Source organism: Pipistrellus kuhlii, unplaced genomic scaffold (genome assembly GCF_014108245.1).
Source record: "Pipistrellus kuhlii isolate mPipKuh1 unplaced genomic scaffold, mPipKuh1.p scaffold_m20_p_5, whole genome shotgun sequence".
NCBI classification, from domain to species: domain Eukaryota; kingdom Metazoa; phylum Chordata; class Mammalia; order Chiroptera; family Vespertilionidae; genus Pipistrellus; species Pipistrellus kuhlii.
The window spans coordinates 22768136-22782397 of NW_023425551.1; the positions used below are offsets into that span (position 1 = coordinate 22768136).

Consider the following 14262-nt stretch of genomic DNA (forward strand, 5'->3'; position numbering starts at 1 on the left):
CACTGTACTTCTGTATATTAAGCGCTATTTTGTGGTTTGGGTAATTTTGTAAGATCAGCCATAAACACCCAATTATTTTTTGGTTTGTGTTTTGTCTTGCAGCAAATCATGTGTGTGCAGGTACCCTAAAAACATGTCACTTAATGGTGGTATCATCTGTCATTTCTTTAGAGCTTTAAAAACCATTGATGAATTGGCTTTCAAGATAGACCTAAATAGCACCCAACACGTGAATATCGCAACTCGGAATTTGGCTCTCGGAATATCATCCCTACCTCCAGAGACTAATGAAGTTTTAAATTTCAGCATCAGTCTTCCAAGAAATAATGAATCATATTTTCAGGTATGAGCTAGTAGTTTCTTTTTTAACTAATTAGACAGATAGCAACTTTATGATCACCTACAAGTAGCTCTTCAAGGAGATGTTGGTCTAAGAGATGGCAGGCAAGTTGGAATGCCAACTAAGGCATGTGGCCACATAGAGGAAATACAGCTTCAGAACCTAGCTGACTGAGACAGGCGTTTACCTTGAGATGATAGCAGAACTAAGTATGAAAGTACGAGTGGGGTCCACCCTTTTGGGAGTGGGGATTGAGACTAAGTTCATAGAGCTTTATTAAGGGCCCCAAAGTGGGAAGGAACATGGTATATTCTCTTTGCCAGTGGCTTTCCCAGGTGAGGGTTTTAATTAGAAACCTGGAGAACTTGTCAAAACAAAGGGTGGGAGCCCGTTCTCAGGGATTCTAATTTAATTGGCACAAGGTGGATCTCAAAAATTTGCAGTTCTAATACGTTTCCAGGTATGGCTGATCCAGCTGGTCTGAAGGTCCTGTTTTGAGAGCCAGTGATGGGGAAGGTTGGGAAGGCAGGGGACAGTGAGGCTGGACAGGAAAGCTGGGGCCAGAATAATGAAGCCCTATTCGACCTGTTCAAGTGATGCTTCGGCAAATAACGTTTAAGTTTCTACTGCCTGCTAGACAGTGTTAGACATGTGGGCAAATGCAATCATTGAAACAGTGCCCTTAATCTGGGAAGACACACAGTAACATGGAATACTTCTTAACTGTGGAGAAAAGCCAAGATAAAATATTTGCAAATCTGCATGTGAGGAAGGATTTTATCCTGCTTTAGATGCAGGGCTCTTTAGGGTAACGCTATTTGACATTTTAAGAGTGAAAACTCGGTCAGCCTCAGTTTCATTCCAAGTCCATTAGCAAGAAAACTCTCTTTGGCCATCAGGAAAAATGGCATTTAAGTGTTCATAAAATTTCCGCTGCTTCTCTATGCGGTGATACTTATTCTCAGCAATCAAACAGATCAGCTCATTTTTTTTTTTTTTTGGTAGTTATTTTTCACTGCATGTTTTGAGAAAGCTCACAATTTATTGAGTCACCCTGGCTGGAGTGCCTCAGGAGGTTGTGCACCATCCTGTGCACCAAAAGGTCAACAGTTAGTTTCCCTGGGATGTGGGATTGATACTGGTCAGGGCATGTGTATGAGGCAACTGATCTATATTTCTCTCTCCTCATCCCCCTCTTTCCTCCCCCTCCCCCCTCCTCTCTCTTTTCCTCTCTCTCTAAAATCTATAAAATATATTTTAAAATATATATTAATATAAATCTAACTCTTATATTTGGAATATTAATGGTTTTTTTAATTTCTCAGTTGCCTTAGTTAAAATCCGTGCATTTCCAGTTTTGCTACATAAGGGAAGCCCCATGAGATGCATGCCTTTGTCCATAGGGGAAGGCACCAGGAAGGCAGTGACAGGGCAGCCCTGGACCTAGCCAAGGTGATACTTGCAGTTGTTTGCCTTCCTCCGCATGTGGAGTAAGTTATCATTGCGATTTCATTGTGATCACTCTACCAATTTATCTCTGTGTGTGACAGATGGATTTTGAGAGCAGACATATGGATCCATTGGCTTCCGTAATTTTGCCTCTAAACTTACTTGAGAACTTAAGTCAAGAATATTCTGCAATAGTTAAAAGAGCACAGTTTACTTTCTTCAATAAAACTGGACTTTTTCATGTAAGTGTTCATTAAATTGTTATTTTTTTTCCATTGCAAATTGCGTTCCTTTGCTCTAAAGGAAAATAAAAATTTAGCTTCCTTGGAACTGCATTATGACATAGAAAAATTAACCTACTATATTTTGAAAAATAAAACATGTTAAGGTTTCAGTATTTGATTACACATAATTGCATGCTTATGAACAGATGTGTCCATTTAAATATTTTTAATAAATCAGATATTAAATTAAGACTTGCATGATACAAGAACAAATGGAATTTATGGAGAAGCTACTACTTGCCATTTCTTTTGTTAAATATTTTATTTAAAAACTCTCCAGCAGTTTAGATCTCCAGTGTTAAAGGAATCATGTGCCAAGGAAAGGTTTTGTTTTGTTTTGTTTTGTTTTGTTTTAATTCAACAGGAAGCACTGTTTACATAGTGAGCAGCATTCTTGGCTTTAATCAGTTTTCCCATTAGTATTTCAAATGACCTTTGGCCTTCACACATTCCCAGATTGGGGTGGCATTGTGCTAAGCACATATTATCATTTTTATTGGCATCATTTCTAGATACTAGGAAGTTCACTGCCAGCAAACACTGGTGACCTGCGATTACCTTTGAAAGTACAACCCCATCTAGGGCAATTTTACTAAGCCCTTAAAAAAAATAATGAACGTTATCTATTATGTTGAAGATATCAGTGTGTGTCAGACAGAGAGACCTGTGTAAGAGAAAGTGGCCAGTCTCAGGGAGAGTTGACTGGTTTCTAACAGGTCTGCCCTGCACGTCATGTGTGGAGCAATGGCAAAGTAGGCCACCGGTGAGTAAGAGGAATAACATGGAGTCATTTACAGTAATTCATCACCAAACTTTAAAACTTTAGCAGTAAATGTGTTAGGAACAAGTTATATTAATTTTTTGAGTAGATTAAAAATGTTATTACCTGTCATTACTCAAAAGGATTTAATAGCTATGAACGCAAACAAACAAACAAACAAACAAAAACTGCATTTGTGAAAATTATTTGAGGCTTACAGTAATGTCACCTTTAAAACAAAACAAAATGCAGTAGGTATCACAAAAGTGTATGGTGGTTGGGCCGAGCAGGTGTCGATTAGAGGGCAGGTTGAGCCCAGCAGGAAAGGCTTAGGACAACTGTTAGAGGTGTAAAAATCTGTCATCGTTTCATTTTGAGGCATATCCTCTCCATATCATCTTTTCCTTCTCCTTTGGCATTTGCCTGTCAATGTTTTTGTTGGGAAATATATGTGCGTGTTTTAAAGTGAACGCATGCAGAGTAAAGCAAACTTAAAGGTTCTATGCATCCCTCTTCACATAGTGAACACAATTCGAGGTTTGCTTTTTTTAAAGGAAAGGCTGCGTATCCCCAGGCAATAGCTGACGTATTGAGAGTGACCACACAAAAGTAATAAAAAGCTACATTCTAGATGCTGAGATTCACTTGGCATGGAGGAAACCCTGCCATGATTCCAAAACAGCTGAGTGTATACACTGCAATAGGGAACCTCAGGAAGTTTGACAAGAAGCACAAGGGGAAGAAGAAAGTTGAGGGATCTCGCTAGAGAGTCTGTGGTCCCAGTCGTTTCGTGCTCAGATTCACTAATTGGGTTCCTGGCAATCTTGGAAGTGGAAGCCACAGCAAGTATAGAGTCAGAGAAGGTGGACGGTCTGAATGGAGCTTTCTCCCATTACATGTAGGGCAAATCAGTAAACCCGTCCGGCTTTCCGCCTGGGTGTGAAAGATGAATTGCTCTTTATTTTCCACAACATTATTTTCTTCATGCTTCTCTAAAGGAAAACGACTTCATCTGTTTTCTAGGGCAGGGAAGTGACCTAATTGTTTCACAGCTTTTTATGAGTTTATATTATTTATGGCGGCGCATTGTTTCAGTTGGGAATGGGCTGGCATCTGTCAAAGCCATCAAGATGAAGTTTTATGAACATCGCCTGCTGCGCTGGCTCAGAATGTTCTCTCAAATGTATTTATTCTAATAAGGGAAATAGCAAAGCCCTTTCAGGAAAGGCAGCGATTCGAACGTATAAACAGGATGTTCTATAATTCAAGATCTTAAGGGTAAAAAGTGCTGACAGCTTGCTTATTTTGGAACAGCGGAATACAAGTGTGTACTTTTGACTAATACACATTTTTTTTCCCTCTTTAAAAGGATGTAGAGACCAAGAAAGGCACCTTAGTGAGCTATGTGATGGCATGCAGCATTGGAAACATTACTGTCCAGAATCTGAGGGATCCAGTTCGAATTAAAATCAAACATACACGAAATCAGGTAAGAAAACACTGCAAATAGTGATGGAGTCGAAGCAGGCTCTTTCAGGGAAACATGGGGCTGTTTCTTTTACTTGAAAATAAGGAACTGACACTTTGTTTTGGAAGGGAGCGATTTTCCCGAAAGGGCAGAATGGGTCATCACGCAGAGACCTAACCTCAGATTAAAGGGTGGCAACCAGGGGATACCCGCCTTAGCCAGGACTCAGTAATCAGAAGGAGCATGAGAGTGAAGAAAAGAGTGCCTCTCACTAAGAAATGAAGTATATTACTTGAAATAAATTAGATGCAGATGCAGTAGTACCATCTTGCCATGAAAGGTTTTGTCTTTTTAATATAAGTTTTTATTTTTCAATTACAGTTAATGTACAGTCCAGTGTTTCCCAAACTTTTGACATATGTGTACCCCTTCTATAATTTCCGTAATGCTGAGTACCCCTCATACTCATGAGAACGTAGAATTAGGCGCAGCTAAGCACGGTGCAGTGCATATCCCCACCAAACTCCAGTGCAACGCGCACCCCCACCAAACTCTTCCCGTACCCCTGGGGGTACGCGTACCACACTTTGGGAAACACTGATCACTGTTATATTAGTTTCAGGTGTACAGCCCAGTGATTAGACATTTATGTAACTTACGAAGTGATAACCCTGATAAATTTAGAACGCGCCTGGCACCATACCTAGCTATTACAGCATTATTGACTGTGTTTCCTGTACTGTACATCCCCATGACTATTCTATAACTACTAATTTGTACTTCTTCATCTCTCCACCTTTTCCACCCAACCCTCCAGCCCTCTCCAACCTGACATTTGGTTGTTTTTTTAAGGTCAAGATCACTGCTACAGGGAGCACAAAGGGGGAGCAGGGTTGACTTAAGTTTTGAGAGGTTAACAGTTGTCTGAAATCTTGGCAAATGCTTTCTTAATTGCTTTATTACCCTAGCTGTCATCTGTTTATATGATAAAGTTCCATGGGGGTTCGTGTTGTCCCAGGTGGTCCAGGCACCGGCTATTCCCCCTTTTTATGGAGGGTCCCAGTCACGATTCCACCATTTGTTAGGCAGGCCGGAAGGCAGGCTGGCTAATAAGTGAGCTGGCTGATAAGGACCGAGGCTTGGACGTTAAGTCATCTACTCACTAGCCCTGCTTTGTCACGAAACCCTCCGACCTCGTTCTACCTTCTGGCCTCCTTTGTTTCAGCTCCCAGCTCCTTTCTCCATAACAATATTTCTTTATTGTGGTAAAACATACAAAACAAAATTTACTACTTTTAAGGGCACAGTTTGGTGACATTGAGTACGTTCACATGGTTCTGAAACCATCACCACTTGCATCTCCAGCACTGATTTATAGTCTCACTGAGGCTGCCCCCATTGAATAACTCCCTCTGCCCCTCCCAGCCCCGGGCAACCACTTTTCTTCCCTGTGTCTCTGACTGTAACTGCTCAGTTTCCTTCTGTAAGTGGAATCATACCGTTTGTGTCCTTCTGTGACTGGCTTCTTTCACCTAACATCATGTTTTCAAAGTTTTACCCATATTATATAGCATGTGTCAGCATTTCCTCCCTCTTTAAGTCTGAATAATATTCCATTGCAGATATGCAGATGTACATACATACCTATCTCCCTCATTTTGTTTATGCATTTTTTCCATCCATGGACACTTTGATTTCTTCTACCTTTGGCTATTGTGAATAATGTTGCTATGAACATGAGTGTGCAAATTCCTATTTCATTCCCTACTTTCAGTTTTTTGGGGATATACTAGACATAAAGGAGAAGATTAAAGAGGAAGTAAAATTACCCTGTAAAGAGTTTTGCTAAGTGCACAGCATTTTATGATGGGGCATATAGAGTAACCTTTAGGTAAATGCGTAACACAATTCCTCATGCGGTTATAGTTGATTTCCACCTGAAGTGTGTGTGAGAAGAGGTTACCCCTGGATGGCCTGTCTTTCGTAGGTCCTGTTGGTATGACTAATGCTGACCCATTTCTTTGTGAAAACCTTAGCATTTTACTCTTTTCCCATATCCAAACCATAGGATTTTTCCATTTATTTTAAACACAATGTCACATTTTTATTCTTATGTTAATATAGGCAGTGCCTAATCCCATCTGTGCCTTCTGGGATCTGAACAAAAATGGTAAGATTTCAAATATATTGGCTGTCTTAATAACAACTGACTTTTAAACATTGTTAGATAACCTTTTAAACATGTTAGATAACCCTGTATCCTTTCATTCCACCCCCAAAACAAAGTGAGTCACAATATAAGTGTGATGTCAACTGAGCTGCAAATTTTAGTTTGGGTAGCTTGGGAACCAAATTCTAATTTCTAAAACTTTTTATGCATTGTAAGTGGAAATAGAAAGGCTTGGCTATTTAAAAACTCAAACAGCTGCTTTAATTTCAGTTATTTATAAAATAGAGTAACATTTGTATTGCCATTTTAGATGAACATCGATGTGCACTTGATCTCCCTTTTCTAGGACACTTCTGAGGAGGTTTTGAGATGTGCATAAGGCATATAATTAGAAATCCAGCTTGCGGACCTCAGATTATGGGAGAAAGCCCAAGGAAAGGCTGAAAGAGAGGAATGGTTATAATTGCTGTATACCACTTGGAATAAGTGAATTGCCGCTAGAATGACATTTGGCAGTCAGGAGACAGAGGCAAAATTCAGAGTTTGATCATGAGGTGTGAGGTGTGGAGATCTCTTTAAAGGGAAGGACCAGTGATAAGACCTCCCAATTCTACCCCCTAAAAGTCCCCTTCCCTTGGGGTCCCCATTGGGATTATCCTGCTTCTTGGCAGAAATGTACCTGCAGATGTCCAGGGTCATCTTTTCCTCGATCACAGCTGGAAAGGTTTTTTTGTTTGATTTTTAGTTGCACGTTTTTGAAAAGTTCCTGATTTACTGGATACATAATTTAAAATGATATTACCTTGCATTCTTAAAACATTCTTCAAATATATGAGCTGCTCACATTCCACAGCATGGTATAAAAGTCAGGACAGATGTATTAAAGGCATTTATCGGAAGTTGCTGCTATGCACCACTGGTGTGTCCATGATAGCATGTTTCAAGAAAAGCCTTCCTGTTCTCATGTCTTCGTTAAAACATAGACTGACCTGAAGGGGGGGGGGGGGAGTTGATTTCTAGAGATTTCATTGATATATTACACGTTTGAAAAAGGAATATTGCCTTTTAGGAAAGTTTGTCTTATAATATACTAGAAATTAAACTAGAGTCAAACTTTGGCAGAGCCCCTGAAGCACTTGAGTGGAACACATTTGAAAACCACTGGCAAGATCACCTCTAGCTGCCCACCCAGCACTAATGCTCTGTGATTCTAGGAATCTAAAGGCTGGGGAGGGTTGGAAGGGGGGTGGGTGGGGTAAGAGATCAAAGGAAGGACTTGTATGCATATCCATGCTTATAAGCATAATTAATGGACACAATTCACAGGGGGAGGGGGGTGTGGTGGTGGAGGAGGCAGGAGGCAGGGGATAGGGGAAGCTGAGGAAGGTCAATGGAAAAAAAAAAAAAAGAAAAAAAAAGGAGATATATGTACTACTATTTGTAATACTTTAAGCAATAAAATAATTTTTAAAAAAAGTATTTAGCTTTAAATAGTATGCCTGTTACAGATAAACTGTGCGGCAGGAGATATGGAGGCATTTTCTCTAAAGAAGATCCCATCCATAATAGAGAAGGAACTGACCTGCCCTTGTTTTCATTGTTTGCTGACTTCCCCCCACAGAAGGGTCTGGATTTTGGAACACGTCGGGATGCGTGGCTCACACAGATTCAGATGCCAGCGAGACGGTCTGCCTGTGTAACCACCTCACACACTTTGGAGTTCTGATGGTAGGGGAGGATTTTGAAACTCATTTTGAAATAATATAATTTTGGAAGGCATACTTTTTTGTGTGAGTCAGCCTTTTGAGCTACTGTGTTTGGGGGATTATTTCCTGATAATTTTCATCTGTGCCCTGAATCTCGATTCTTAATGAAGAATCTAAGTAACAGAGATCATATATTAAAAACATACAAAAGTACCCAGCCAGCATGGCTCAGTGGTTGAGCATTGACCTATGAACCAGGAGGTCAGGTTTTGATTCCTGGTCAGGACACATGTCCAGGTTATGGGGCTCGATCCCCAGGGTGGGATGCAGCCAATCAACAATTCTCTCTCAACATTGATATTACTATTTCTCTATTCCTATCCCTTTCTCTCTGAAATCAGTAAAATATATTTTTAAAAATAAAAAGTAATTGCAGAAAAGGAACCTACTTTTTTCCCATAGCATTAACAGTGTTGATAAATAACTCTAGAAACAAGAATATCACCATGATACTTTTGAATTCATCCACAGAGTTATACCTTTACTTATATCTGATATACTCGAGGTATGTGGACACTTTTCTTTTTTTTTTTTAATACACACACACACACACACACACACACACACACTCTAATGGCCTGGTGCACAAAATTCATGCACATTAAAAAAGAATTAATGAGAGGAAATATTGCTATTTTCCCTTTCTCTGTTAGAGAAGTGTCAGAGATGAAAGAAAATTAGTAAGATGTATATGAAAATCTCCCTCCTGTCAGAGTCTGGGGCACACCACGGGACCCAGAGTCAAGTCCCCACCAACCTGCACGTGCCTTGAAATCGCAGGAGACCCAGACCCGGTTGGCCCCACCCCTGTCAAGCCCAGACAGGCAGGGGGTGCAGCCTCAGGTCCCCCGGCCCGGGGCACTGGGGTAGGGGCCATGGCCTGAGGTCTCTCAACAAGCCCTGCTGGGTGGGGGGCATAGCCTGAGGTCCCCTGCCTCAGCCATGGATATGCAGTCTCAGGTCCCTTCTGATTGGTCATTACTTTTCACAAAGTGATGACCATTTGCATATTAGCCTTTTATTATTATGACTAGGGGCCCAATGCAGGAAATTTGTGCACGGGGGGCAGGGTCCCTCAGCCCAACCTTCACCCTCTCCAATCTGGGAACTCTCTAGGGATGTCCTACTGATGGCTTAGGGTTGCTCCCCATGGTTGTCTTCTCTCTGTGGACCTGCCTGCTTGACGCCACCACAGGCCCTGGTGTCTGCTCTCTGTGGGGGCCCTGTTGAGGACTGCTTGCCCCTTGCTGCCACAGCCTGGGGCAAGCAGGGCCCTGCTGTCTGCTCGCTCGCTACAGGGGACAATTCCACCCTACCCCTGGCCACTTGCACACATGCCAGCTATGAGCGCCTGGGTCCAGGGATGTTCCTGCCCCGCCCCCCAGCTGCTCTGTGTCTGCATATGCAAAGTAACCTTCAATCTTTGGGTTAATTTGTATACCCACTCCTGATTGGCTGGTGTGCATCCCAAATGTCAATTTTCATATTTCTCTTTTATTAGTGTGGATATATTTTTTATTGATTTCAGAGAAGAAGGGACAGGGAGAGAGAGATAGAAACATCAATGATGATAATCATTGACCAGCTGCCTCCTGCATGCCCCCCACTGGGGACAAAGCCCACAACCCAGGAATGTGCTGTTGGCTGGAATCAAAACTGGGACCCTTCAGTCCACAGGTCGATACTCTATACACTGAGCCCAACCAGCTAGGGCAGTGCACACTTTTCTTGTAGTGTGCCCTTCAGATCCTAGCAGAGCCATTGTTTCTGTGTAGTTTCTATAAAGGGACCAGAGCACATTTACTGTTTAATGGAAGATGGGGGAAATGTGTGCTGAGGCAATAAAGCTCTATGCATTGGAATCACAGACATCAGGTTACATTTATTCCCTCCCTTAAACCTTACGTCCACTTCCTTTGGGACTGGGAGGAAGCTATGAGGACCCTGTGATGTAGTATTTGGCTCATGTATCCTCTTGGCCAATGTAAATGGATATTGTCTTATGGTAATGCTGCGAGTTGTCATTTTCCTGACAACCCAGTACATAAAAGCTCTGAAGGATAAGAACAAGTCACTTGAAAGGGTGACCATCACAGAATAAAACTTCTTAACTTTCTCAAAATATAGTTTTTCCTTTACCACCAGAGCATGAAAATGAACAATTACACTGTAGTGTGTTTCCACTAAGTGATTAAAACAATGAGAACATTCTTTCAGAAAACACTATGCATTATTATTCCTTATACACAAAATGTGTTATTACTCATTCAGGTATATAAGCTTTAGCTTAATTGATTTTACTACTTCAGCTGTATTTGTGTGCAGGTGTGTGTGTGTGTGTGTGTGTGTGTGTGTGTGTGTGTGTGTGTTTGAGCGTGATTGTATTGTAAGTCTAATATTAGGTAATAGATAACAGTAGCACAATTCACTGTTTAGAGATGATTTATATGTAACAAAGTTTAGCTTCGCATTACTTTGAATAATCAGTAGTTTCTTCAAAATTGTTTACATTTTATTATGCGTTTGTAATATGTATGACTTTTTAAATTGTAGACTGATTAAATAATGAGCTTTATATGCAAATGGCTCTATGCATATTTTAGTGCTATACTTCCACTTTTTTGTGAGTTTAGAAACTGCTGGAAGAAAAATTTTCCAGAATTTATCCTTCCTGGCAATGTGCCCACATCCTTTCAGCTTTCCAGACCACCAAGTCTTTTTTTCAGAATCTTTCTTGATTTACAAACTATTTACTCGTACAAGATATCCCCAGTCTACATTGCTCCATAACATATTTGCCATATGAGAATTTTAAATAATGTACCTCTGACTTCAACACTTACAACGCATATTTTTTTTCATAATTTAAACCTAAAAGTTTAAATCAGATAATCTTTTTGGAGGATGTCCCTTCTTTAAGAAAGCTCTGTTTTAGAATATCTGCATAATGAAGGTTTCTTTCTTCTCCAACTGGGATTGAATGGTTGGTCTCAAGATTTATCCCTATCCCAATTCCCCAGTTAAGCAAGACAAGAACAGTTTTTCTACCAAGCCCAGACTTTGCAAGTCTGCCTTAACCCAGTGAACACTTCTTATTAGTATGAGAAAAAGTGTTTACGTCTCTCCACTCAACATGCAACCCCTAACATTTTACATGGTGCATTTTCACTATTCGTAGGTGATTTATATATAACAAAGTTTGGCTTCCCATTACTTTGAATAATCAGTAGTTTCTTCAAAATTGTTTAAATCTTATTATGAGCTTATAATTATGTATATAAATTTCAGGTCTATAAAGATAAAAATTATGACCCCAAATGTCTTAATGAGTTCTCATTTATGAAAAAAGATAAAGACCACGCTACCCGATACCTACCGAGCTTTGGGATAACACAGTTAGGAGTTGGGAGCCTCAGCACCACTTTCAGCGCTTGACAACCACAGTGCCGCACCAACCTCTGGCCGTCCACTGGCTGAGCTCCTCCCCACCTGGCAAAGGACTCACCCAAGGGCTAGGTCATGAGGGCCACAAGGGTTCCCACTTGAACCTGTGCCCCCAACACTGCAGATGTTAAGAATGGGCTTTATAACTATTGTGCAAAGCAAGGACCTACTCTCTAATTTCTATTGGGGAACCCGGTGGTTTTGCTGTTCAAGATATACTACTGTGAAAAGAGCTTGAGTAACAAAGTAATAGATAAAATCCATCTGTAACTCCCTCAGTAATGCTATATTTTGTTTCATGGAGTGATCCACAGGAGTATAATAAGTGGAAATTTCAATGCTGATTTACACTGTTGTTTTTAACTCCTAAGGTTGAGCTGAGATTCTAAGTCCTGGCAAGGGACTTCTTAATAAAACAAAAGCACCCTTAGAAAAGAAAGGTTCTTACAGCAGTTTTGCATGTTTTGTATAGGACCTTCAAGGAACTGCCTCACAGATAGATGCAAGAAACACCAGAGTTCTCACCTTCATCACCTATATTGGATGTGGAATATCTGCTATTTTTTCAGCAGCAACTCTCCTGACATATGTTGCTTTTGAGTAAGTATTTTCTGTCTGCCAAACCCAGTGCTAACTGTTCTAAAATATGAATAAGGAATAGCCTCAGCTTTTTAAAAACTTCCATGCACTTTGCAAATCTGTGCGGGGTAGATCAGTTTTAATGTTCAGGTTTCTTCTAAGGTATGCCATACAGCACAAATAGTCCAGCTATACAGTCTCAATTTACAATCAGTGTATTTCTATTAATAAAATGCATTTAAGCCTGTTAGAGATGATTAACATATAAATAAACAAACATTGTATTCAGTGTTTTTTGCATGAAAACATTTGCTTCACAAATAGTATAAAATTAGACCTACAACAGAAAACTTTGTTTTAAAAATCATCTTCACCTCATTAAAAATCAAGAAACTTAAAAAAAAATTTTAAGGAAATTATTTTTAACAAAATTATCATTTTATGACTATAATTTTTCCTGAATAAAAAACACCAAGCGGTTGAAACCAGTTGGCAACTTTTTAAACAGTTAGAGACCATTTTAAAATAAAGTTAACAAAAATCTTTCTAAGTTTCCAAATGTGTGCAAATATCATTAGCCGTCCCCTCATGGAACTATACACTAGGGATGGTGCAGCTAACCACTGCATTGCTCTGTGAGGTATGAATTTATTGCCTGTACTTAAAAATTTTTATTTACAATAGCCGTTCTCCAATATCTTCCTTTTTTTTTTTTTTTCCATTTTAGAAAATTGCGAAGGGATTATCCTTCCAAGATCTTGATGAACCTGAGCACAGCGCTGCTGCTGCTGAACCTCAGCTTCCTCCTGGACGGCTGGCTCACCTCCTTCCACGTGGAGGGTCTCTGCATCGCCATCGCGGTGCTGCTGCACTTCTTCCTGCTCGCCACCTTCACCTGGATGGCGCTGGAAGCCATCCACATGTACATCGCTCTGGTGAAAGTATTTAACACCTACATCCGCCGATACATCCTGAAGTTCTGCATCATTGGCTGGGGTGAGCACCCTCAACATGTTTGGCTTTGTTTTCAGTGTCCTGGGAATTGCCATGTTCTCATAGGAAATGCTGTTTTGAAAGAATAGCGTTGCTCAGAGAAACTTCACATTAGCAAAGGATGTCGATTTGATACTTTAAGGAAAGGGCATCCTCAGAATAGTATTTGTCAAAACTGTTCAACAGACCGCACTAAATGCAGGAGTAAAGGCAAAACCTCTAGCCCCTGAGTCACCACAAACTCATTTCCTGTACCCGGAGCCAGCCCACCCAAGTCTGAAGGGGCAGCTGGCAGATGGTGGTGCATTTCCATTATGTTTCAAAATGTAGAGGCCGGCTCAGCCTCCTAGCTGTATTCATCCCTAAACACATGCCCATGTCTCAGAAACCAGAGAGAGAATGTTGGTTTTGTGTGTGCAATCAGAATACTGACAGAATTCTTTCCTTGAATATCTGGTGATTCCTCAGCCAGACATGGAGGGTTGTATTAGCCTCTTTGGGACCTTTTAAATGGGCTCCTTTCTTTATCTGGGTTTTATATCAAACCAGTCGTTTTAGAGCTTTCTCACAAATCTCTTTTGCAGATTGCAGTGTAGAAATATGAGCCATTTTCAAGATGTTCACAATTTTTGGAGGCATCTTTAAGGGAATTGGGACAGTGTAACTTTTCTCAGAGAAATATACATGGAATTGCTTTACTTACTGACTCTCTTGAGAGGAAAAGGAAGACTATAAAGACTTTATGGCCTCAGTATTTCTCCCCCATCTTTTGTAAAGATATAAAAATTTTTATATAGAAAAGGGGAAAAAATGAGCTATATTTCCTGTGCTGCCTGAACTAACAGTTGGTCTAACAGGCATCATTAATGAAACTACATTTGCTGGTCCTAGATTTAATATAAATCAGCTTCTGGCTCTCCAGTGGGTACCAGTAAACAAACATATTTACATATCTGTCATTAAAGAGTAGGTTAACAATTGAGTTGGGTTTATGTTATTTTAACTAAGC

General features: G+C 40.3%; 1 protein-coding gene across 8 annotated transcripts in view; it reads left to right on the forward strand.

The window, feature by feature from the left end:
- ADGRG6 (adhesion G protein-coupled receptor G6) overlaps positions 1-14262 on the forward strand; it is a 139267-nt gene that overhangs the window by 103774 nt on the left and 21231 nt on the right. For all 8 annotated transcript variants that reach the window (XM_036414275.2, XM_045572756.1, XM_045572757.1 and 5 more), the window contains 7 exons: positions 172-343; positions 1891-2031; positions 4203-4322; positions 6426-6471; positions 8093-8199; positions 12154-12281; positions 12988-13256. In XM_036414275.2, the coding sequence (XP_036270168.1) occupies positions 172-343; positions 1891-2031; positions 4203-4322; positions 6426-6471; positions 8093-8199; positions 12154-12281; positions 12988-13256 (983 nt within the window). The remainder of the gene's footprint in view (positions 1-171; positions 344-1890; positions 2032-4202; positions 4323-6425; positions 6472-8092; positions 8200-12153; positions 12282-12987; positions 13257-14262) is intronic.